Source organism: Falco punctatus (genome assembly GCF_963210335.1).
Source record: "Falco punctatus genome assembly, chromosome: 1".
Taxonomy (NCBI): domain Eukaryota; kingdom Metazoa; phylum Chordata; class Aves; order Falconiformes; family Falconidae; genus Falco; species Falco punctatus.
This window is the reverse complement of record NC_137580.1, coordinates 118758567-118780552: the sequence shown is the minus strand read 5'-3', so window position 1 is coordinate 118780552 and position 21986 is coordinate 118758567. Positions and strand designations below refer to the sequence as shown.

Sequence of the window (21986 nt, the reverse complement as noted above, 5' to 3'; positions counted from 1 at the left end):
GGGCCACGCTGCCCCCTTCAGCACGACCTGCCCTGGGGCCAGAGGAGCGAGGGCGAGACGGGGAGGGGTAGCCCAGGGCGAGGGAGGAACCAGCCCAGGGCGAGGGAGGAAGCAGCCCTGGGGACGTGGGGCCGCTTCTAGTCAGGCGCTGCGCGGGACAGCCCCGTTGCCATGGCAGCGGGGGCCTGCCAGGCCGGGCGCGCGCGGCGCAGCCCCGTCGCTATGGTAACGGGGCCTTCCCGCGGGCGGCGCGCGTCATGGCGGCGCGCATCATGGCGGCGCCCTTGCTGACCGCGGCGCTCTACGGAGTCCGCGGCGGGCGGGCTTTCGGCACGGCCGGTGAGCTCCGAGCCGGGGAGCCCCGGTTCCCCGCGAGTGGGCGGCGGGGATTTCCGGCAGGGGGACGAGGGGGGAGCTCTCGGACGCCTGCGGGGGTGGGCAGCGGCCCGGGCCCACGCTCCGCCCGCCCCGGCTTCTCTCGGCCTCGTTTCTAGCTCTTGATGTAAACCGGGAATTCTCTGCGCTTCCAGCTGCGCTCTGCAAGCGGGCGGCGCCGCTGGGGCCGATGCCCAACGAGGATATTGATGTCAGCAACTTGGAAGCGCTGCCAAAATACCGCAGTTTCACTCGCTACTTCGAGCTGGCGGAGAAGGAGAGCAGGAAGCCCCGCTGGTGGAAGACGTACCGGCAGTACACCAGCCCCCCGGCAGGTACGCCAGGGAGGAGCTGCCCGGCGCGGTTTGGCTGCTGGAGGGGAGGGAAGATGCTGTTGGGGCCACGGGTTGGCACCAAAACCCGCCCTGTGAAGAGCTGGTGAGGCGCTCTGGCACGGGGCTGGCCCTTTTCCCATGTGGGAGTTTGCAAGTGGCTTCAGGGGAAGTGGATGGTGGATTTCTGGGAGGAGGGAGGCAGGCCAGGACCTGCCAAAAGACGTGGAGCAGGGTAACGAAGTGATTCTTTGGGACCCCACTAGTATCAGAGAAGGCAGACTGGGGCCCAGAACTTTAGACCTGCAGCAAATAATATGGTTTGGCTGCTCTGCTGCGCAGCTCGGAGACCAGACCTGCTCACCAGCTGGCAAACCTGTGGGGCTGGGAGGGCGATGAGTTGGGGAAGGAGGAGGGAGCAGAAGTGTGGAGATGCAGAGGTGGTAGAATCAAGTCTCTGGCGTCTTGAAGTCTGCATCTCTTTCACACGCTCTCTTAACGTTTTGCAAAGGTTTTGTGTTTGGGCATTTTGGGTATTCACACTTTTCACGTAATGTGTTTTTTTTATTGATCAGAAGAGCCAAAGATTGATATCAGCCTACCACGTGGTAAGCGGCTGCAAGCAAAGGAAATCAAGGAAAGAAAAAAGATCCTGAAGGAAAACCGCCAGAATGCTGAGATGGAAAGAGCAGCGCGACTCCGGACTGGTCTGTGCCTTGCCACCTGCTCTCCCTGCCCCGGCCGCTCTGGGTGCCCAGCTGCCTCCTGCAGCGTTTCTCTCTCCTTGCAGTGCTGATTCCTCTTGATGAAGTCAGAGCTGAGTGGGAGAAGACCAGCGGCCCGTTCCACAAGCAGCGTGTGGCAGAGCACTGCGGGATATTTCGTGACTTGTTCAAGGGGGCCACGTTCACCCCCTGGGTTACCTTGAAGGTGGAGTACAGCCAAGAAGACGAGTACCTCGTGCCAGTCTACTATGGGAACATGGTGACTCCGTCAGAGGTGCGTGAGGGGAGCTGGGATCAACCTCAACCCCATGGGAAGCCTGTCTGTTTCTGTCAGATGCTTCTAATGGGCATTGGTTGTTCTGGGGGTTTTCTTTTACAAGGATATTTCCTTTGTGATGAAGGAAATACGTTTCTTGGACACGATAAAGATAGAGCTTTGCAACAGGATCGTTGTCTGTCAGCAGGCTGATGTTTATTAATGCTCTGGGGGGCTCTCCGGGTGGGGCTCGGTGGCATGGCTGTGCCCAGTCTATGTTGCATCCTGGCCACACCAAGTCTGTGGGGTTTGTCATGGAAATTGTGATATGGTCTTGATCACAATTGATTTATCTTGATTGGAACTTGTTGTTTGAGTGATTTGCATTCTCTTCCTGTTGCTCTTTTAGGCTTCCAGTCCCCCTGCAGTGTCATACGAGGCAGATAAAGGCTCCCTCTGGACTTTGTTGCTCACAAATCCAGGTGAGTAGCAAGTTTTTTAAAAACATGTTTAAACTGGGTTGTGTCACTCTGCTGTTGGCTAGCTCCTGTTTCTTTTGGCTGCACAGCCAGACACGATGTGGTATCTGTGAAGCAGGGGTGTAGTATATATGCAGGGAAGGTTGTAGCCTTCCCAGATCTCTACCACTTGAGAGATGGGACAGCAACACAACAGGACCTGTGTCACCGTGTAGAGGAAACAATTCCCAGACTCCTATCTTTTGTTTACCTCCAGACTAACTGGGAGGTAGGTTAGCTGATGCTGTTCGCTCTGAGAAACCAAGGCACAGTGGGGTGAATTGGCTGACCAAGAAGGCTTTTAAATCTTGGAATTACATCTGTAGAGTTCTCTGCTACTCATTTTAAGCTCAATCCTATAAGAATTAGTTACTTTTCTGCTAGGAAAGGAATGCCAGGAGGTCTCGAGATGCCCGCTCAGTTCAGAGTGGGTCTGGGCATTCTCATTTTGGGGTTGATGCAAACACCAGGCTGTCCCTAATTCACCCTTTTCTCTTGTGTGCATTTGCAGATGGACATTTAAGAGAGACAGACTCGGAGTACCTCCACTGGCTGGTGTGAGTATATCAGAGCAACATGCTCAGGGAAAGTCCAGGTGGAGCAGGCAGAAACATCTCCAACAGAGCTGGGGAATAAGCATTTGCTAAGGCAGTTCCATGGCTTTCTCTGGTGCTTCTGCTATTAGCTTCTGTATTCCTGTGTTCTGCATCCTGCTAAAGATGCAGTAGCTCCAGGTGTTGCTGCTGTTTGGCGTTCAAATCACTGGGTGTGATTTTTCTTTCGACTATCTGTTCACTTGTCAAGCAGGGCATGTCATGTCAAAACATAGGACAGAGCGATTTGCAGTCCTGGGTGAATATGCTGGTCTTAATGGAGGGAAATGAATGAATATATAGCAAAGTAAACTTCTTTGTGTTCAGGACGAACATCCCAGGCAACGACATCAAGTCGGGTAAGGAGATCTGCCATTACTTGCCCCCCTTCCCAGCCATGGGAACTGGCTACCATCGCTTCATCTTCCTCCTCTTCAAGCAAGACTGCCCCATAGATTTCAGCGAGGATGTTCGGCCGATGCCATGGTAATTCGGGCTTTCACTGGGCAGTTTCACACTTGCTTGGCTTGGCATGTGCTTGTTACTGCTGTGGGAGAGCAGCTCTTTTTAATCTGCACAGTTGTTTGGGGCTGCTTTGAGTCTGTGTCTCACCAGAAACGAGAATCCCAGCCCTGCAAGCGCTGCAGAGTCCTGTGACTTTAAAACAGGCTGTTAAGAAAATGGTTTGTCCTGCCTGGGGCAGAAATGTGCACATTGCTGGAGAAGCTGGGAGATTTTCTTTGGGTGACTTCCTTTTCTAGCCCCGTTTTATAGTCTCTGGGACGATGTGGGAAAGTAGTTTCCTACCAGAGTGCTGCAGGAAAAGAGATTCACCTCAGCTCTTGTGCTTGTGTCTTATTTCCAGCTACAGCCTCAAAATGCGAACCTTCAGCACGTTCGACTTCTACAGAAAGCACGAGGATGCAATAACGCCAGCAGGGCTGGCCTTTTTCCAGTGTCAGTGGGACAGCTCTGTTACTAAGATCTTCCATCAGCTTCTCAGTAAGAAATGCAGCCTGCAGGGATGCTGGAAGGGGCCTGTTGTGGGCTGGGATGTGGCCCTGTGGGCAGCACACAGTCGGTGAGCGAGCTGTTGGCTGTAGGCTCTTGTTTGGTCCTGTCACTGGTCTAGCCTGTTACAGCACAGGCTGGGTACTTAATGAACCTTCCACCAAACTAACAGCAGCCTGAGCAAACAACCTCTAAAAGGCTGTTTCAAATGAGCATTTTAAAATAACAGCATGAGAACCTTCACTGGGACGTGCTTGACCAGCCCTGATCCTGTGTGTGCGTGGGGGGGCCTTGCTGGTGAAGGGAAGGGCCTGGGGTTTGGATCTGAGCTGTCTTGCTAACGTTCTGCATCTCCCCTTTACAGATATGAGAGAGCCTGTGTTTGAATTTGTGCGGCCGCCCGTTTACCATCCTCCACAGTTAAAATTCCCACGCCAGCAGCCTCTGAGGTACCTGGACAGATACCGAGACACTGAGGAGCCCACCTATGGCATTTACTAGGGACCCGGACTCCTCTGGGGGTGCTCTGGTGTACACTGGGATGCCAGCCAGGCAGGTGGGGCTGCTGGCTCCCCTGCATTCACACAGCCATGCAGCTGGGAGCCATCTGCACTTCTGGAGGGAAATGACAGTTTCAGCCCTTCGGCTCCTGGTTTCCCTGTGCTGGCAGCGCTGGGGGCAACAGGAGTTTGCAATGCTGGCAGCTGTGTGGTCAAAAGGCTCCTTAACGAGGATGTTCATAGATGAAAGCAAATCCATGGCCAGGCTGAAATCTTGCTGCTGATCCTGTAGCAGAGCTGATCGGTAAGGGTGGCAGGGTAGAGGCTCCCCAGAGATGCTCTGCCTTGTTTCTCTGCAAGGATCACAGTTCTTCTTTTGCCTGTTTATGGAACAGAGCCAGGCCAGCCTGGATTTTCTGTTCTTACAGTGCTATGGTTCAGGACTGTGTCAGCTTTCATTTGTGCAGTCCTCTTAAAGAGATGAGTCTAATTAAACACACTCTGAGCAATGCTGGCAGAGCTGTCTTTATTGGGAAAAGCTTGGTGTCCCAGCCAGCTGGCACAGAGCTGGGGAGCTCAGCAGGGTGCAGGGGAGAAGGGCAACCCTTCCCTTAGTTGGGGTCACTTTCCACTCTTGGATGGTGTAGCGCGGGAAGAGTGCAGGTACACGGGTGGTAAACATGCACAAGGTCAGCATTGGTGGAGCTGGCTTCTCCCAACAGCCATCCAAGCGTGCGGCCCTCTGCCTCCTTCCCCTCGCTCCCCAGACAGCAAGTACCCGGTGGGAGTAGGTGGGGCAAAAGCAGATCTGCAGGGGTTGGGGCAAATGCGCAGTGGTGGCCTGTCACTCCGCTGCTGCCAGTCCCGTACCCAAGTTGTGCAGAGACTCTGCTTTCTGCGGGGCTCTGCGGGGCTCTCTGCGTCCCGTTTAAACCCCCAAACGCCGACATGCTCTTGCTGTGCCACTGCCTGTTCCCAGTAACATTTTCTGAGGTTCCCCCTTCCTCAGGAAATGAAGAGCCTCCAGCAAACAACTAAGATTGTGCTGAAATGCCCCCCGCTGCTGTTACCAGCTACACCCGAGCTCCCTGAGCTCTCCTCCTGCCCTGAAGGGTTCTGGGGTCTGGTTTAAGCCAGGGTGAATTAGCTGGTGGGGTGATCATAGTGGGAGTGCAGGTGTCCCGCCGTGCCAGGCAGACACACAGGTTGTGTTACACTCCTCTCTTAGCTTTGAATATTGGTCAGAATTTGCAGATTTGGCTCAAAGAAATGTTTTGGGGGCTGAAGCTGTGCTGGGACATGCAGGGAGGTGTAACAGATCCCAAGTCACCTGAGTCCAGGGGTGGTCTAAGGGGTGACTCTGAGTCTGCCTGTGGTATGGAAACTGTGCTCCGACCTCCCAGCAGCCCACCGGTGAGCGCCACAGCTGCAGCACAGACCTCCCCGCTTGCCCTCGCCTGCGTGGGTGAAAGCAAAGCTGCGCCACACGCGTGGGGAGGCTGCAGAGCTGTTGTGAACAGGCCATCCTGCCAGCGTTCGGCTGCCTGGGAGCGTGCGCGCAAGCGATAGCACGCCTGAGAGGGTGAGGAGATAAGGTTTGGCCTGGAGAGTTGGGAGCTCTTTCTCCAGAGACTGAACTGTATGAAGACAAGGTGAAGCCGTGCTGTGCACAGGCGCCACAGTTGCCCCTGGGCAGAAGACTCCGCCTGACTGATCGTGCAGATGACATCTGTCTTGTGTTTCGGAGTGCTGGTGCGCACGGGTGTTGCAAGGAACCTCGTAGGAAAAGGAGTGGTGGGTGAGCATGGGGGCATGTGCAGACAGCAGGAGCTGTAGTTTAATATGGAAAGATGCAAGGGCGGAATGTGGCCCTGGCTGGCTCCTGGCACGTGCCACAGCCCTTGTCACTGCAGGGGGAGGTGACATGCAGCTGCAGGCAGCAGTGGGTGCCCCTCCCTGCTGGTTCCCAGGCTGGCAGATGCCAGGAGAGCTGTACTAGGGTCTCTGTGCCAGGGAGGACTGCCACACTCTGCCTGGGGGCCCAGCCTGGCACAGGTGAGGGTGCCAGGAAGATCCCTCAAAGGGCAAAAAAGGAGTGAAATCAAATTATACATCATATATGTAGCCGTGCAAACGTGTTCACAAAAATGTACATTGCTCTGAATGTTGTCAGCCTCTTGCATGTGTCTCCTTGTGCTTTGATGCAGCATTTCATTCTCCCCAGAGCCTCCTGCAGCACTTCACAGCTCTCCCTGTTCCCGGGGGAGCAGCTCCAACCCTCCCATTGCCTCCCCGGCGTGTGGCACAGCCAGCATGGCCAGGGGACACCCACTGGGTGTCTCTTTAAGAGCATGCCTGGCTCGGAGCCCTGACCCGCCTCTGGGCTCAGCGTCACTGCTCCTTCCTCCACTGCACAGCTGAGTTTCTATTTCCCCGGCTTCCTACACTGGCTTCTTTCCACCATCACCCCGCTCCCCGGCACGGGCAGGATGGCACTGCCTGTCTCACAGAAACTGGAGGAGAAGCTGGCGTGCTCCATCTGCCTGGAGCTCTTCAGGGTGCCTGTCACCTTGCCCTGTGGGCACAACTTCTGCAAGTGCTGCATCAGCGACCACTGGCGCAAGCAAGAGCAGGCACCTGCCAGGGCCAGCAAGGGCTACACGTGCCCGGAGTGCCGCAGGGCCTTCGAGCAGTGCCCAGAGCTGGAGAAGAACGTCACCCTGTGCAAAGTGGTGGAGCTGGCGCGAGATGGTGAGGTGCGGGTCTCAGGCCCAGAGAGGTGTGAGGTGGCCCATGGCGAGCTGTGCCCGCAGCACGGGCGCCCGCTGGAGCTGTACTGTGAGGATGAGCGGCGGTGCATCTGCTCGGTCTGCACCGTCCAGCAGTGCCAGCAGCACCGGCGGGTGCTTTTCGAGGAGGAGCGTGCTAAAAAGCAGGTAGGACGATGGGTGGCAGGACTGGGGTGATGCGGGGGGTTGAGCAGGGGGAGTCACAGCAGCTCAGGTGTGGCATGACATCCGCAGCCACTGTGCTGTGCCCTGCTGTGGGGACATGATGTGGCTCCATGTGATGAGCTGTGCCTGGCCTCAGCTGAACGGGGTCTGGCGTGGGCTCTGGCCAGGGAAATGCCGCCAGTACCTGGATGCTCCCCGAGAAACCAGGGGCTGTCAGGAGCAGCGGAGAGCTGGGTAAATCCAGCAGTACCAGGTGAACAGTGCCATGTGTGACTGTGACCCCGTCATCTACAGGAAACAGCTAAAAAAGGGGTGAAAGACAGCACAGGGTTTCACTCCTCAGTGACCCTGGACACAGCCTCTCCCCCTTCCAAGCTGCCTCCTTCCCTGCCTTGTCCTGCGGCCCTGGGAGGGCTCCCGGGGGCCAGGTGGGCAGCAGTGTCCTGCACTGTGGGATGTTGGTACCTCCCTTTGCAGGCCCTCTTGAGAGAGTCCCTGGAGAAAGCCCAGGAGGAATCGGAGAGGATTGAACAGGTGATGCAGGAGCTGGAGGAGCAAACACGCAACATCAAGGTAACGCTGCGCTCGTCTGTGCTGGGCACATGGCTTGGGAACACGCTGGCACTCATGGCTCTTCCCTACCCAGAACTCCTCCGAGGGGCTCAAATCGGTGATTCTGAGCAAATTTGCTCTCCTGAGGAAAGCTCTGGAGGATTTCCAGTGGCAGATGGTGGCCAGGATAGAGCAAGAGAAGGCTGCAGCGCTGGGACGTGTGGGGGAGGACTGGAACCTCCTGAAGGACCACCTGGATGTCCTCAGCCAGCACAGGGAGAGGGCTCAGTGCCTGCTGGCCTGCCCTGACCACAGGACCTTCCTCCAGGTACTGTCCCGGCTCCATGTCCGTCCCCCCCCTTCCTGGGCACTGCTGGCCCCGTGCCCTTTCAGTGAGAGCAGAGATGTGCTTGACCCCTTTCCCAGGTGGGACACATCTTCAGCCTGGCTCCACAATGTGATGGGGCTGCAGGGAAGGGCTGCTTTTGGGGGGGGGGGGGTCCCTGAAAAGTTCGGGGGGTGATGCTGGATTGGAGCGGGTGGTGCTGCCTGCAGGGCTATGGGGAGCACCTCCCACCCCAAAACTGCTCAGCAAGGCTCTTCCACTGCCAGCAAAACACAAAGTCCACAAAACACCAAGTGCCACAGCCTCTCTGCTCCCCTCAGCCTGACCTTTCTCTGCGAATGTCCCCTGACCCTGTGCGCCAGTCACACCTAACAGCAGATGTTTTGGGGATGTCCCTGTCACCCGCTGAGGAGATGCAGTGTGTGCAGGTAGGATTCAGAGCTGCCGATCCTCTCCAGGCCGGTGCATGGGCGTCTGTTTGTCTGTCTGCAGGAGTTCCCCCTGATCCCAACTCTGGAGAGCCCAGAGGCACTGCTCTCGGTGGAATTTGATGTGGCTGACGTGGTGAAGCCCTTTGCTGAGATCCTTACTGACATCTCCAGGCTCCTGCTGGAGGACCTGCCCTGCTCTGTGGCCCCCAAATCCCCTGACCCCGTTGGCCAAGGTAACCCTTCTGCTCACAGGGCCACCCCAAAGGGCTCCAAGTCATCCCAAACCACAGCCTGGCCCATGTCACTGTGCTGGGGACACAGCTGCCAGGCACATGGGGTTGGGTGGGGGCACGCATCTACTGATCAGCAGATGGGTATTGATGGAGGGGGGATGAACTGGGTGGCTTCCCTGTGACCTGTTCTCACTGGCAATGCCAAGCCATGGTTGCATGTGCCCATTTCTGGGCTTGGATAAGATGGATTTCCTCCTCCTCCCATCAAAGCTAGAAAGGAACAAGTTTTTGGGTGTCATCACTCAAAATGCCTATTCCCATCTTCCACAGGCCCAGCGCATCCCCTGGGGCCAGTGGTGAAGGTGGTGGCCCCTGTCCAAGAGTGCCAGCTCCAAACTGAGCTTCTGAAAGGTGAGGAGCACGTAGGGGTCTGGAGGGACAGCACCCTGCTGGGGTTCTCAGCAGGCAGAGACTTCACCAAGCTGGGCTCTTCACTGGGAGGAGGGTGGTTGTGGCTGCAGGGACAGGGGCTCCTTCCCTGGCTCTCCCAATCCCTCTCCCTAAATGCGGAGGAGGATGGTGCAGGGCTGGGGTGGATGGGCTGGGGGACACTGCATGTCTGGGAAAGGGCTCGATAGGGGGATTAGCAGCACTAGGGACAGTTTTCCGTGGAAACGGGCTGCCAGTGCCTGGCACCAGGTCAGTTGCTGCCCTGGATTTTGCCCCATCTCCATCCTCTCCTTTTCACCCGCTTCGGGCATCTTGCCCAGGCAGGAGTGATGTGCCTGTTCCTGATGACCCATATTTAGACACATGCTTTGCTGCAGGCAGGCAGGCAATGTCAGCAGCTGGGAAGCGAGCACCCAGAGGGATGTGTTATGGGCTGCTGGGCACGGCACAGCACCAGTCCAGAGCCCTGCCTGCAGAGTCCTGCCTGCAGTCATTGCTCTCTGTCCAGGGATATAGCTCTAGAGCTCCCAGCCATGGTTCTTCATGTCCCCATCCCACTCCAGTTCCTTAGGGATTTCCTCAACACTCGTTTTCCCATCTCCTCCCAGTTGGGAAGAGGGCTGGATAATGTTTAGAGTGTGTTGGTCGTGTCACTCTTGTTAGGCTTGATGCCTATGGGACCTTCAAGGATCCCTTCCCTCAGGCCCCACAAAATGTTTTCAGGGTTATTAATAGGACCAAAAAAAATTATTTATGGGCAGCAGGCATGAACCCAGCATAGCTGGGTTGTTTCAGGGGGAAGGTGAGGTGCTGCTGGCTGATAAGTGCCTGTGGCAGGTGGAGTTATCACAGCCCGTGCAGAGGAGAGTGACTCCCAGCAATACAATATTTGCTCACTTAACACCTGGTTTTCTCCCCCTCTGCACACTCACACTCATTTTTTTGCTCTTAAAACCAAGCACATCTCTCCCAAAACGACCACGGAGCCACTGCTGCTTGCTGGCTGTGAGCTGGCTTGTGCAAGGACCACATGAGGCATCGCGTCTCGGTGCCTCGCCAGCCTTTTCTGGGCTGGTTCCGTTCCTTCCAGCAGGCGGGTGGGCAGGTATCGCATCTCACCCCGCTCCCCCTCCCTTCCAAACATGCTACACCTTGTTCCCTTCTATTTTGGGAGCCAGCCCTTCACAGTTTAAACCGCATCACCACTGCGGGGGTTCACACCAAGGGCGTAAAGGTCTGATGATGCATTTCAGCCCCATCCATGCCGTTGCTCTTCCCAGACCACCGCAACCTGACCTTTGATCCCAAGACAGCCAACAAGTACCTGGAGCTGTCAAAAGGTAACCGGAAAGCCAAGCATGGCCTCAGAGCCATCTGCGAGCAGCAGGAGCAGGGACCTCGCTTCAAGCTCTGGTGCCGTGACTCGGATAAGGAACAGTGGGCTTTGGTCCTCCGGGGAGGCGCCCCGCGACATTTCGCGGCCCCGCGACCAACAGCTTACTCCAACCTTACCGACGAACCTAAATTCTAGAATAATGAGCAAAGGAGAAACCGGTAAAATCCCATAAAAATTCTGTGCACGGGAGTCCGGACGAAGACGCAGGATGCGTAAGTATATTGCGAATTTGTTCGCAAGGTTTGCCGTTCGGGCGGGATTGGGTTTCCTGGAATATAACGAGTGAGAGGTTCGATATACTGAACCAAGCGAGTGTGGACTCTTAAGTACTGCGTTTCCCATCTCCCGCGAGGGACTGGGCCAGGAACAAGGGGAGCGAGTGAGTGTATGTTTGTGGATATTCCAGAAGATGGGGGCGAAGGGCAGCAAGCCTTCGAATCCCATGGGAAGGGTACCCACTGTACCTAAGAATACCCCTCTGGCATATATCTTGGACAATTGGAGATATTTCCCTGGAGCCCTAGGGAAAGATAAGCAGAAAGTGATAGAATATTGTACTAAGATATGGGGAGGGAAGAAGATTTCAAAAAATGTCTTTTGGCCAGTCTATGGGTCAGAAGAAGATTGGGTAAGACAGCAATTAAACCTCTGGGTTAATAATAAAAAAAACCCCTTAACCCGGAGGAGAGTCAATATGTGGAGGTGTGGCTAAAAAACCGGGAGCTAGACTTTACCCGCTGAATGAAATAAAAAAACTAAACAAAAGAAAAAGAAGGGAGAGTTAGACGAAACCCTTCTAACCCCCCCTCCCTACATTTCTCCTCCTGCTCCTGCAGAGGTCCCCAGAGCGCCCATTCCCCCACCAGAGTCGGAACAAGGGTCTCCCCCTCTTCCTAGACGCGTAACTAGAAGTCAAAAAGGGGCAGCTCAAATATACCCCCTAAGAGAAAAGCCCATGGGGGGACCTCAACCTGTGATCGGATATATTTCTGTGCCTCTAAATTCGGCTGACCTATGAGATTTTAAAAGGACCGAGATGGGAAACTTAATTGAGGACCCACTCGGAGTGGCAGAAAGATTAGATCAATTTCTGGGACCAAACCTTTATATTTGGGATAAGATGCAATCTATCCTTTGTCAATTATTTACTACCGAGGAAACCCAGGGACCCCAAGCAGATATTAAATGGCCACTCCAAAGACCTAATTGGGATAATCAGGATCCGGTGCATAGAACTCATATGCAGGACCTGAGAACTATAGTAATTCAGGGGATTAGAGAAGCAGTACCCCGTGGCCAGAATATCAATAAAGCATTTAATGAAAAAAAAAAAAAAAAAAAAAAAAAAGATGAGAGCCCCACTGAGTGGCTGGAACGACTGAGGAAAGCCCTTCAGCTGTACTCTGGGGTAAATCCAGACAACCCTTTAGGGCAAGCGCTCCTCAAAACAGTTTGTGGCAAAATCATGGGAAAAACTTTAGCGGAACACTTCAGCAGGAGAGGACAGATAAGGGTAAAAGAAATAATTAAGCAAGAAAAGCAGATGGCCAGCAAGGGCATAAATTACCTCAGACTGATAAGAACACTGCAAATGAGCAAAAGGTGAAAAGTACACCATGAGGAAGACCTACAGCCTTCCTCCCATAGACCACTGCCCACATTCTAAAGACCCCGGCCCACAATTTTTGGAAGAATCTGCACAAGCGTGAAAGACTGATAAGCTAATTAGCATACGAAGAGAGGGTAGGCGGGTTCAGGTAATGAATATGTATAGGCGTTAATGGAATATTCATTGTTTCAAGCTTATTTGCTGCAGTGTTGCTTATTTTGGTTACCGGATTTATGGAATGTGGAATTTGACTTTGATAATTGTTACTGTGATTTCGGCTATATTTTTGATAATAATAGTGAGCTCTTGGTGTTGCTGTAGAAAGATACCTGTGTGTTGCGTTTTGTAAGTAGTAATTCTGTAAGTGATAAGTGTGTTCTGTGAGTGTAAGCTGGAAAAATGGGAGGAAAGCAGAGTGGTGGGATTTTAAAGAAAAGCCCGTTAGGATGTGTTTTGAGTCATTGGAAGGATATTGGAGGATCCGCTGGTGGAAATGTGAATAGGAAAACATTGATAAAATATTGTAATCAATGGTGGCCGCTTTATAAGCTGGAATGTGGAGAAAAGTGGCCTTTTAATTAATAATTACAAGGTTATTAATAATTGTTATACTCATTTATGCTGGAAATGTGAGAACATTTCTGTATTCAGTATATTACAAATGTTGGTATGTGGTTATTGTCTTGAACATCCGAGGGGTGAATGTGAACCTCTGTATGTTTTAAAGTGTATATGGTGTAAAGAATTATTATATGTATGGTGGCGACAAGAAATTGAATGCCCTGACTGTAAGGTTTGGAAGCCTTGGGATAAGAGAGAGAGCTGTAAGTGAAATTAGAGTCTCTGTGGCTGGGATAGCGATTGAGATAATAGTAAGAAAGGTCACTGGAAGGAAATGGGGGGGGCAGCTGGGGGAAGCGTGAATAAGAGAACTTTGGCTAAGTACTGCAATCAGTGGTGGCCCCTGTCTAAGTTAGGGGACAGAGAAAATGGCCCTTAAACGGCACACTGAATTATAATGTTTTGCTAAAATTAATGTTATTTTTAAGGCGAGAGGAAAAATGGGATGAAGTAATGTATGCTGGTATGTTTTTCACTCTGAGGAATCACCCAGAGTGGCAAAAGAATGTGGTATTAACCTAGCTCCACAAGATCCCTTAATATTAGCAATGGAAAAGGATCAGAGGGGAGGTTGTGGTTCCTTCTATGGAGCAACCAGAATGAAACACGTTGTAAGATAAAAAACTTGTGCTAATGTATGTAAGATCTGAAGCCGGGGGGGGGGGTGGAGAGTCAAAAAAAAACCCTGTGAAAGTGTTAAAGTATTGGGGTGAGTTTGTACAAACCCCCGTACCCCCTCGAAGGTGCGGCTGAGTCCTGCTGGACGCATGGCAGGGTGTTTGCTGTTTGCCTGCAAAGGCTGGTATGTAATAACACAGACTTAAAGCAACAAGTAGCAGATTTGCATTCAGGGTAAGAAAGAGTTAAAACAGAAGTGCTGCTGCAGAGGCAGGCTTGTGTAACCTGCAGAGCAGAGCAGGAACAGCATCTCCTGCCCCGAATCCTCCTGATGGTGAGGAGGAGGGGGTTGCTGTTGCTGACGATTGAGCAGAAGGACCTGACAATGTCACCCCAATTGCTGCAGCATTTGCAGCACAACAGGACCGGTAACGGCCCCTCTAGGGCAGGCAGCGGGTCTGAGGAGAGTAAAGGTGAATCTCTGATGGGGAAATTTAGATGTTTGAAAGTTGGTTGTGAATGGGACTGGATAAAGGTTCGAGTTGATTTTTACTAAGGTAATCGTGATGTAGAAAAGTTGGTGAATACAAAACCAACTTATTTGGTGTTAAACTTCAGTGAAAAGAATTTGTTACAGTTGTGGGAGCTGCTGGCCGCCAGGAAAATATACTGAAACCTTTAAAGTACAAACTAAGAAAACAAATAAGAATGCCAAATTCACCAAAATCTTTGTTGGGAAGAGATTTATTAGAACATCTAGACGTTTAAAGAAGGGGAAATGAAACCAAAAGTTAAAAATGATCAATTAACTAAAATGTTGAGCTTATCTTTAATTCAACAGAAAAGTGGAAGAGAGGACCTCTCTGAAGTAAAAGAAATCTTTAGCCAGGTATATCTGAAAGTAAATCCCAAGTAAAGGGAAAAATGCTTTCCCTGTTACAGTAAAAATGATAAACAGGAGGCCTGCCTAGTTCAGGTAAAACAATATCCCTTGGTCAGCAAGGCTGTGGGGAATATTGCATAAAAACTAAAATAAAATACACCCTGTAGTAGTTCTACTAATGTAAATCTGTGTTTTACCATGACTGTGACTTGTTATGGGATGTGCAGATGAAACTGCATTGACAACAAAGTACAAGGAATAAGGCTGGTCAAGTGCCTCCTACCACAATCAAGGGCAAGACTGGGTTGGTCTCTGTGTTTGCCACCAAGAAGGATCTTGAGCTCTGCTGCTGATGTGAATAAGCTGTAAATAATATGGTCAAGTTTGTATTCATAAACCAATATTCATTGTAATGCATAAACAGGCTTGTAATTGTATAGCGACAAAGGGGTTAAAATGTCTGAAAGATCATATAGACTGTTCAGACAAGAAAGTTGCAAATCTCTGCAAGGGGAGCTGTCCTCCTTATCTGCAAAGCAAGCTGCCCTACCAAGGAGATAACGGGACAGCTGGATGTTTTTGAGTAAAACTACAAGGGGTATTGTAAAAAAGCCCTGGGCAAGATTTCTACAAGTCTGCCAACTCATCACTTTTGAAACACAGCAGTGAAAGCAAAGAGAAGGGCCAAGACCTGGAGGGAAACCTACTGCTTCTAGAATAACTAAAGCATATGCTTCAAAGTGATGTAGTGTGAACGAACTTTAGAATAGAATTAAAGAATAAACATTATGTTTGTTAGCCACTGTAACAATTGTAGATATCATGTACCGCCACATGTTACTCATCTACCTGTGGTGTCTGTTCTGTTATCCTTTGTTAGACATCCGCCTATCTGCTGACCTTCTGTGTTAAAACTTTAGCGGAACACTTCAGCAGGTGAGGACAGATAAGGGTAAAAGAAATAATTAAGCAAGAAAAGCAGATGGCCAGCAAGGGCATAAATTACCTCAGACTGATAAGAACACTGCAAATGAGCAAAAGGTGAAAAGTACACCATGAGGAAGACCTACAGCCTTCCTCCCATAGACCACTGCCCACATTCTAAAGACCCCGGCCCACAATTTTTGGAAGAATCTGCACAAGCGTGAAAGACTGATAAGCTAATTAGCATACGAAGCGAGGGTAGGCGGGTTCAGGTAATGAATATGTATAGGCGTTAATGGAATATTCATTGTTTCATTATATAAATATAAGATAATCTGCCCCTCTGGGTGTGTACGATTGGTGGAAGGATCCCCCGTACGCCCGGCACCGACAATAAAGAATACTTCATCACTAAGAAATTCTGAAGACGTTCTTTGAAACAATCTGGCGACCCAGATGGGACGGCTCTCTGCCTGACCGTAGGACCCACTGGGAAGTGGACTCCCTTGGGTACCCCCGGAATTTTCCCGGAGGGACTCCCCAACTCATCGGATCACTGCGGAGGCAGACAAGAATCCCACCTCCTGTAAGTGATAGTATTCTTTATTGCTGTATTCTGGTATTACCGGTAATCTGGGGTTACCCGTAAGACGAGAAAATTGATTTCCGGAGGGTAACATCTGGGTATGCTTGGGAACTAGTTTCTCAGGTATACATCTGGGTGTGCTTGGGAACTAGTTTCTCAAGTATACGTCTGGTCTGGAAAACTCAGGTATACTTCTGTGGCTGACACCCTAAGTATACTTCTGGTTCTGTTTGGGTTTTATCGGCATTTAATTGCCATCTGGAATCTGGCAAGTTTGCTTATAAAGCTTATTTGCTGCAGTGTTGCTTATTTTGGTTACCGGATTTATGGAATGTGGAATTTGACTTTGATAATTGTTACTGTGATTTCGGCTATCTTTTTTTATAATAATAGTGAGCTCTTGGTGTTGCTGTAGAAAGATACCTGTGTGTTGCGTTTTGTAAGTAGTAATTCTGTAAGTGATAAGTGTGTTCTGTGAGTGTAAGCTGGAAAAATGGGAGGAAAGCAGAGTGGTGGGATTTTAAAGAAAAGCCCGTTAGGATGTGTTTTGAGTCACTGGAGGGATATTGGAGGGTCTGCTGGTGGAAATGTGAATAAGAAAACATTGATAAAGTACTGCAATATACTTTGCTGCAGTACGGAGAGAAGGAAAATGGGATGAAGTAATGTGTGCTGATATGCTTGTGTGACAGAAGGAGTGTGGGATTAACACCACCTGATCTTTGATTATGGCTCTAGAAAAGGATAGGAAAAAAAAAACAAACCCAAACAAAACTGTACTCAGTGTCTTGCTTTATGTAAGTTGCATTACTATAGTATATTTACATGAGGATCTGAGGCTGCGTCAGTGTCGTGCAGGTAGGGTGATGCAGCAGAAGGAGATTTGTAAGATTAAACACCTGTGCTGTGGACAGGATGTCCACGTTGTATGCAAAACTAGCTCTACTCTGCCTGTGGGGGGATGGAGCACTTTGCTTAATTTCAGCTGACAGTGGCATTGCTCCAATTCAGCTCCACAATACAAAGCCAAGTTCAGTAACTGATTTGTAGATTTATTTGCAGGGATATTTTTTTTTTGGTGACTGTGAACACGTCTGTGGCTTTCCATTCGAATACTGAAGCTGCTGCTGGTTAACCTGAGTTAATATGATGCTTAAACAGCGTCTTCTTATAGGCTTAAATTGTGGGAGGCACAGAAGTATCCTAAAATAAATGTGTGTAATTATGCCTGTGCTTAATGGATTGTAAAGAAATACTGAAATTTTCTAAGATAAACAGGCAAACACAGTTGTCAGAGTAATACTTATATGGCGGTCTTAAAGGTTTTAGTGTTACGGAGGTACAAAATGGAGAGGCTAATGAGCAAGGCCTTGATCCACATTCTCTTTGGGGCACGGTTAGTCCTCTGGTTAAAATTTTAGGTTTTTGGTGTACCTGTTTAATAGCTTTAAGGATGTTCTTGTTGAAATATTTGTGTAAAAAAAAAAAAAAAAAAAGAGAGTGCTGAGGTTGTGGTTCTTTCTGTGCAGCAACCAGAATGAAACATGTTGTAAGATAAAAACTTGTGATGATGTATGCAAGATCTGAAGCCGGGGGGGGTGTGTGTGTGTGTGTGGGGTGTGGAGAGTCAAAGACTCTGTGAAAGTGTTAAAGTATTGGGGTGAGTTTGTACAAACCCCCGTACCCCCTCGAAGGTGCGGCTGAGTCCTGCTGGACGCATGGCAGGGTGTTTGCTGTTTGCCTGCAAAGGCTGATATGTAATAACACAGACTTAAAGCAACAAGTAGCAGATTTGCATTCAGGGTAAGAAAGAGTTAAAACAGAAGTGCTGCTGCAGAGGCAGGCTTGTGTAACCTGCAGAGCAGGAACAGCATCTCCTGCCCCGAATCCTCCTGATGGTGGGGAGGAGGCGGTTGCTGTTGCTGACGATTGAGCAGAAGGACCTGACAATGTCACCCCAGTTGCTGCAGCATTTGCAGCACAACAGGACCGGTAACGGCCCCTCTAGGGCAGGCAGCGGGTCTGAGGAGAGTAAAGGTGAATCTCTGATGGGGAAATTTAGATGTTTGAAAGTTGGTTGTGAATGGGACTGGATAAAGGTTCGAGTTGTTTGTTACTAGGTAATTGTAATGTAGAAAAGTTGGTGAATAGAAAACTAACTTACTTGGTGTTAAACTTCAGTGAAAAGAATTTGTTACAGTTGTGGGAGCTGCTGTCCACCAGGAAAATATCCTGAAACCTTTAAGTGGAAGAGAAGACCTCTCTGAAGTAAAAGAAATCTTTAACCGGTATATCTGGAAGTAAATCCCAGGTAAAGGGAAAAATGCTTTCCCTGTTACAGTAAAAATGATAAACGGGAGGCCTGCCTAGTTCAGGTAAAACAATATCCCTTGGTCAGCAAGGCTGTGGGGGATATTGCATAAAAACTAAAATAAAATACACTCTGTAGTAGTTCTACTAATGTAAATCTGTGTTTTACCATGACTGTGACTTGTTATGGGATGTGCAGATGAAACTGCATTGACAACAAAGTACAAGGAATAAGGCTGGTCAAGTGCCTCCTACCACAATCAAGGGCAAGACTGGGTTGGCCTCTGTGTTTGCCACCAAGAAGGATCTTGAGCTCTGCTGCTGGCTGCAACCCAGTAGGCGTTGAGCGGTGGGGACGTGTGCCATGCCAGACCTTGATGTGAGGAAGGGCCCCCTCTGTTATAAGAGGGTCGTCCAGGAAGGAAGAACATAAGATGGCCCATTGAGGCACTGATTTAGAAATTGGAAACCGCCTGGCCGACCACGAATTATCCTTAATACCAGACGGTAAAAATCCAAACTGTAAGTACAGATCAGGAGCCAAATTATTCTAAAGAAAACTTAAAGGTAATTCAGGATATGAATGATAAAATAAATAAGTGGACTTATTTGAGGGATGGTCGTATAGTGGTACCATCCAATTTAATATGGACCACAGCCGTAATAGAACATAATAAGATGCATTGGGGAGCTGATAATTTATATAAAAGTCTAAATCAGAAATTGATAGGGCAGAACTTGTATACTGTAATAAAACAGGTGACTCAGCAATGTGAAATGTGTTTGAAAATTAGCCAGGGCAACAGTAGCAAATTGATTTTTCCAGACTCCCAAGAATTTGGGGGTACCGATATTTATTAAATGAATGGACACCCCAACGTATCATACAGTATTATGGACCTGCAACTTGGGATCCTAATGAACTCATTAACGGCGCTCGAGAACCTATCTACAATCTGAATCTTATCATTCGTCTACAGGCTGTCTTGGAAATTATTACTAATCAAACAGCTAAAGCTTTTGATGTGAAATGCAATTTATCAACACAGGATGGTTCTCGATTACCTGCTAGCCAAAGAAAGAGGTGTTTGTGGTAAAGTAAATGTTTCCAATTGTTGTTTGAAAATTGATGACAATGGTGAGGTAGTTAAACAAATCACATCAGAGACAGGGAAGTTAGCCCATGTTCCCGTCTGAACTTGGAAAGACGAATATTGACTTGTTTTCCTGGCTTGTTTTCCTGGCTTCTTGGGAGCCCCTGGGTAAAACGAATCCTATTTTATTTGTTATGTGGATTAGCCACCTTATTGTTTTTGCCATGTGCTGTTCCATGTTTTATAAGATTAATTCAACACGTTATAACTAACATGCAATTTGCTATTATGGTTTCACCCGATGGCATTAAACAAATGCGAGTAGTATGACAAAATGTACACACAAAATAACATTTTAATAGCCAACAAGAATTTGGAAACAATTGACTCTTAGCCTACATTGTTATCTGAATTGTTGAGTAAGAAAAAAAATAGAATAGCAACAAAAACAAGCGCCAGGAATGCAAAGAGGAGGATATGGTAATGCCTTTTATACTTTTCCACCTCCGCCATAAGTTCTTGACGTGGGATAACAGAAAAACGCACCCTCCGCCTAAACAGCAACAGGAAGAAAAAGTTTTAATCTTCTTTCTAATGAACCATATAGGTTAAATGTTTTGAGAACACTCACCTTACAGAATGTTCAGAGGGGGAAATGTCTACTCTAGACCCTTCTTCCCTGGCAGGTGACGTGGCGGTCTGGTGGTGAGAAAACCTTACATTGAAAACAGGGACCTGTCATTTGGCCATAGTGCCATAAATGTTACCATTAATAGACTTACTGGAGTGGTAAGCTCGGGAAATGGGTTTGGGACTTCATCTGGGCACGCAGTAGCCATTGTTGATCACGCGAATGGTCCGTGTATACCTTTGAACATGCGCATGCGCGATTTTAAAGCCCCACAGAATGTGTTGGAAAAATCTGGAAAGACCGCGCATGCGAAATCCCTATAGTCTAGCCATGATAGTGATGCATGTAAAAAAAAAAAAAAGGGAATGTGTTAAGAAAAAGTGTTATTTTTAGGTTTAGGCAGCGCAGGGTCTGGCCCAGGCTGGCGGGCAGGGCACTGTGGCCAGCGCTTTCCATTTGCCGCGTCTTCGACAGCCAAGAAGGGGCAGCAGCCCCCAGGGACCCTCACCCCTGCCCTGGGCCCATTGCACAACTCGCGTCAGCAGGGACGGATCTGGCCCTGCCTGCCCGCTCCAGGCTCTGCGCCAGCGCTGGAGCGGATCCAAAGGGCAAGGAGCTGCTGCCACCCCTCGAGGGCAGCCTGGCCAGGGAGGGCAGTGGTGGCCGCCACTAACGAAGCGGGAGCCACCGAGCAGAGGCCAGACCCACCCCGCAGAGGGCGAGTGCTCCCTGCCCACCCCCAGGGGACATCCAGGGTGGTGGGGCTGGAAGCCGGGGGGCTGAACCTGCGGCCAGGGGCCACCGGGTGCTCTGTCGCACCCGCCGCTCATGGATGGCAACGGCGGGAGGGCCCAGAGCCACCCGAGCAGTTTCTCGGCTCTTCCTGGCTGAGATCTCCATCCCCACCGTGAGCAGGGGCTTCAAGCAGGCCTTGCTCTAAGGGGCAGTGCACAGCCCCCCGGGGGGGGGGGGGGGGGGGGGGCACCTCGGATTGGGGGGCACCCAGGGCACTGGGAGGAGCCTCTACCTTGGAGACGCCGCTCACATCGCCTTCCTCCATCTCCTTCACATCAGCGGCTGCAGAGGCGACCCGGGGGCTGCTGGTGGTCTTCTGCAGCAGGTGCTCCTGCACCTCCTGGCCCTTGGAGCAATGGCCCTGCGGCCAGGCCTGGGTCCCACCTGCCGCCTCCTCCAGCCCGGGGGAGGCCTCAGCAGGCTGGGCCCCCTCCGGCTGCGTTGGGCTGAGCCCCTGCTGCTGCCCAGGCAGCTCCCACAGGTCCAGCAGCCTGAGGATGCCCTCCAGCAGCATGCGCAGTGCATCGTAGTTTTAGGTCGTGCCCTTGGAGTTCACAATGGCAAGCTCCAGCAGCTGGAGCAGGCTGAGCGGGGCCGTCTCCGCTAGCAGCGTCTTCGATCTCTTCGATCTCTTCGATCTCTTCGATCTCGCCATAGCGCCTGGCCTGGGGGGAACGGGACACTTTCTGCCTGGGGGGCACCTGGCAGAGGCGGCAGCCTTCCCCCCACTCCCCCCTAGCCCGCAAAGCAACCGACGCCCAGGAAAAGTGAGGCAGATATGGGCGGGAAGGGAAGGGAAGGGAAGGGAAGGGAAGGGAAGGGAAGGGAAGGGAAGGGAAGGGAAGGGAAGGGAAGGGAAGGGAAGGGGGCTACGGGTGCTCCCCCAGAGGTCAGCGCCTGCCTGCCGGCCGCCAGCCCGCCTCCCCGCCAGCCCGCACCCGCCGCACCTCAGCGGGCTCTGCCGGCCCCGCACCGCGGCCCTGGCTTTTCAAGGCTCCCGCCGCCGCCCATTGGCCGAGCCCGCTGCCCGTCACAGTGGCGCTGCTGTGGCGTCCCCCGTTGCTAGGCGACGGCCCGGCGCCAGCCCCGCCCCCTGCCGCCAGCGCCGGGCTGCAGCTCCCCCGGGGCCAGCAGCCGCCTCCCCTCGGCGGTCGCCGTCGGGCCCCGGCGGCTGTCACCCGCTCCCTCCGGCGGGGGCAGCCCGCACGGCTCGCTGCCAGCGCGCTCTGCAGCAAAGGCTGGG

General features: G+C 51.2%; 2 protein-coding genes across 4 annotated transcripts; both read left to right on the top strand.

Moving 5' to 3' along the window:
• Positions 1–209: 209 nt before the first annotated feature.
• Positions 210–4819, top strand: LOC308061705 (large ribosomal subunit protein mL38-like). Of its 2 annotated transcripts, none has more exons than XM_080382053.1 (9): positions 210–339; positions 531–710; positions 1283–1414; positions 1498–1706; positions 2098–2170; positions 2718–2763; positions 3127–3285; positions 3665–3801; positions 4175–4819. In XM_080382053.1, exons 1-9 carry the CDS (start codon positions 258–260, stop codon positions 4309–4311), a joined length of 1155 nt encoding a protein of 384 aa, XP_080238179.1. In that variant the 5' UTR covers positions 210–257; the 3' UTR covers positions 4312–4819. The 2 variants fall into 2 exon arrangements, with proteins under 2 accessions (XP_080238179.1, XP_080238180.1); XM_080382054.1 differs by having other exon boundaries at positions 3665–3880.
• A 758-nt stretch (positions 4820–5577) lies between these two features.
• LOC308061692 (E3 ubiquitin-protein ligase TRIM65-like) lies at positions 5578–16677 on the top strand. Of its 2 annotated transcripts, none has more exons than XM_080382021.1 (6): positions 5578–7246; positions 7742–7837; positions 7911–8144; positions 8655–8826; positions 9157–9237; positions 10530–16677. In XM_080382021.1, the coding sequence occupies exons 1-6, from the start codon at positions 6800–6802 to the stop codon at positions 10805–10807; spliced, it is 1308 nt and encodes a 435-aa protein (XP_080238147.1). In that variant the 5' UTR covers positions 5578–6799; the 3' UTR covers positions 10808–16677. The 2 variants fall into 2 exon arrangements, with proteins under 2 accessions (XP_080238147.1, XP_080238148.1); XM_080382022.1 differs by having other exon boundaries at positions 5582–7246; positions 10557–16677.
• Positions 16678–21986: the final 5309 nt, after the last annotated feature.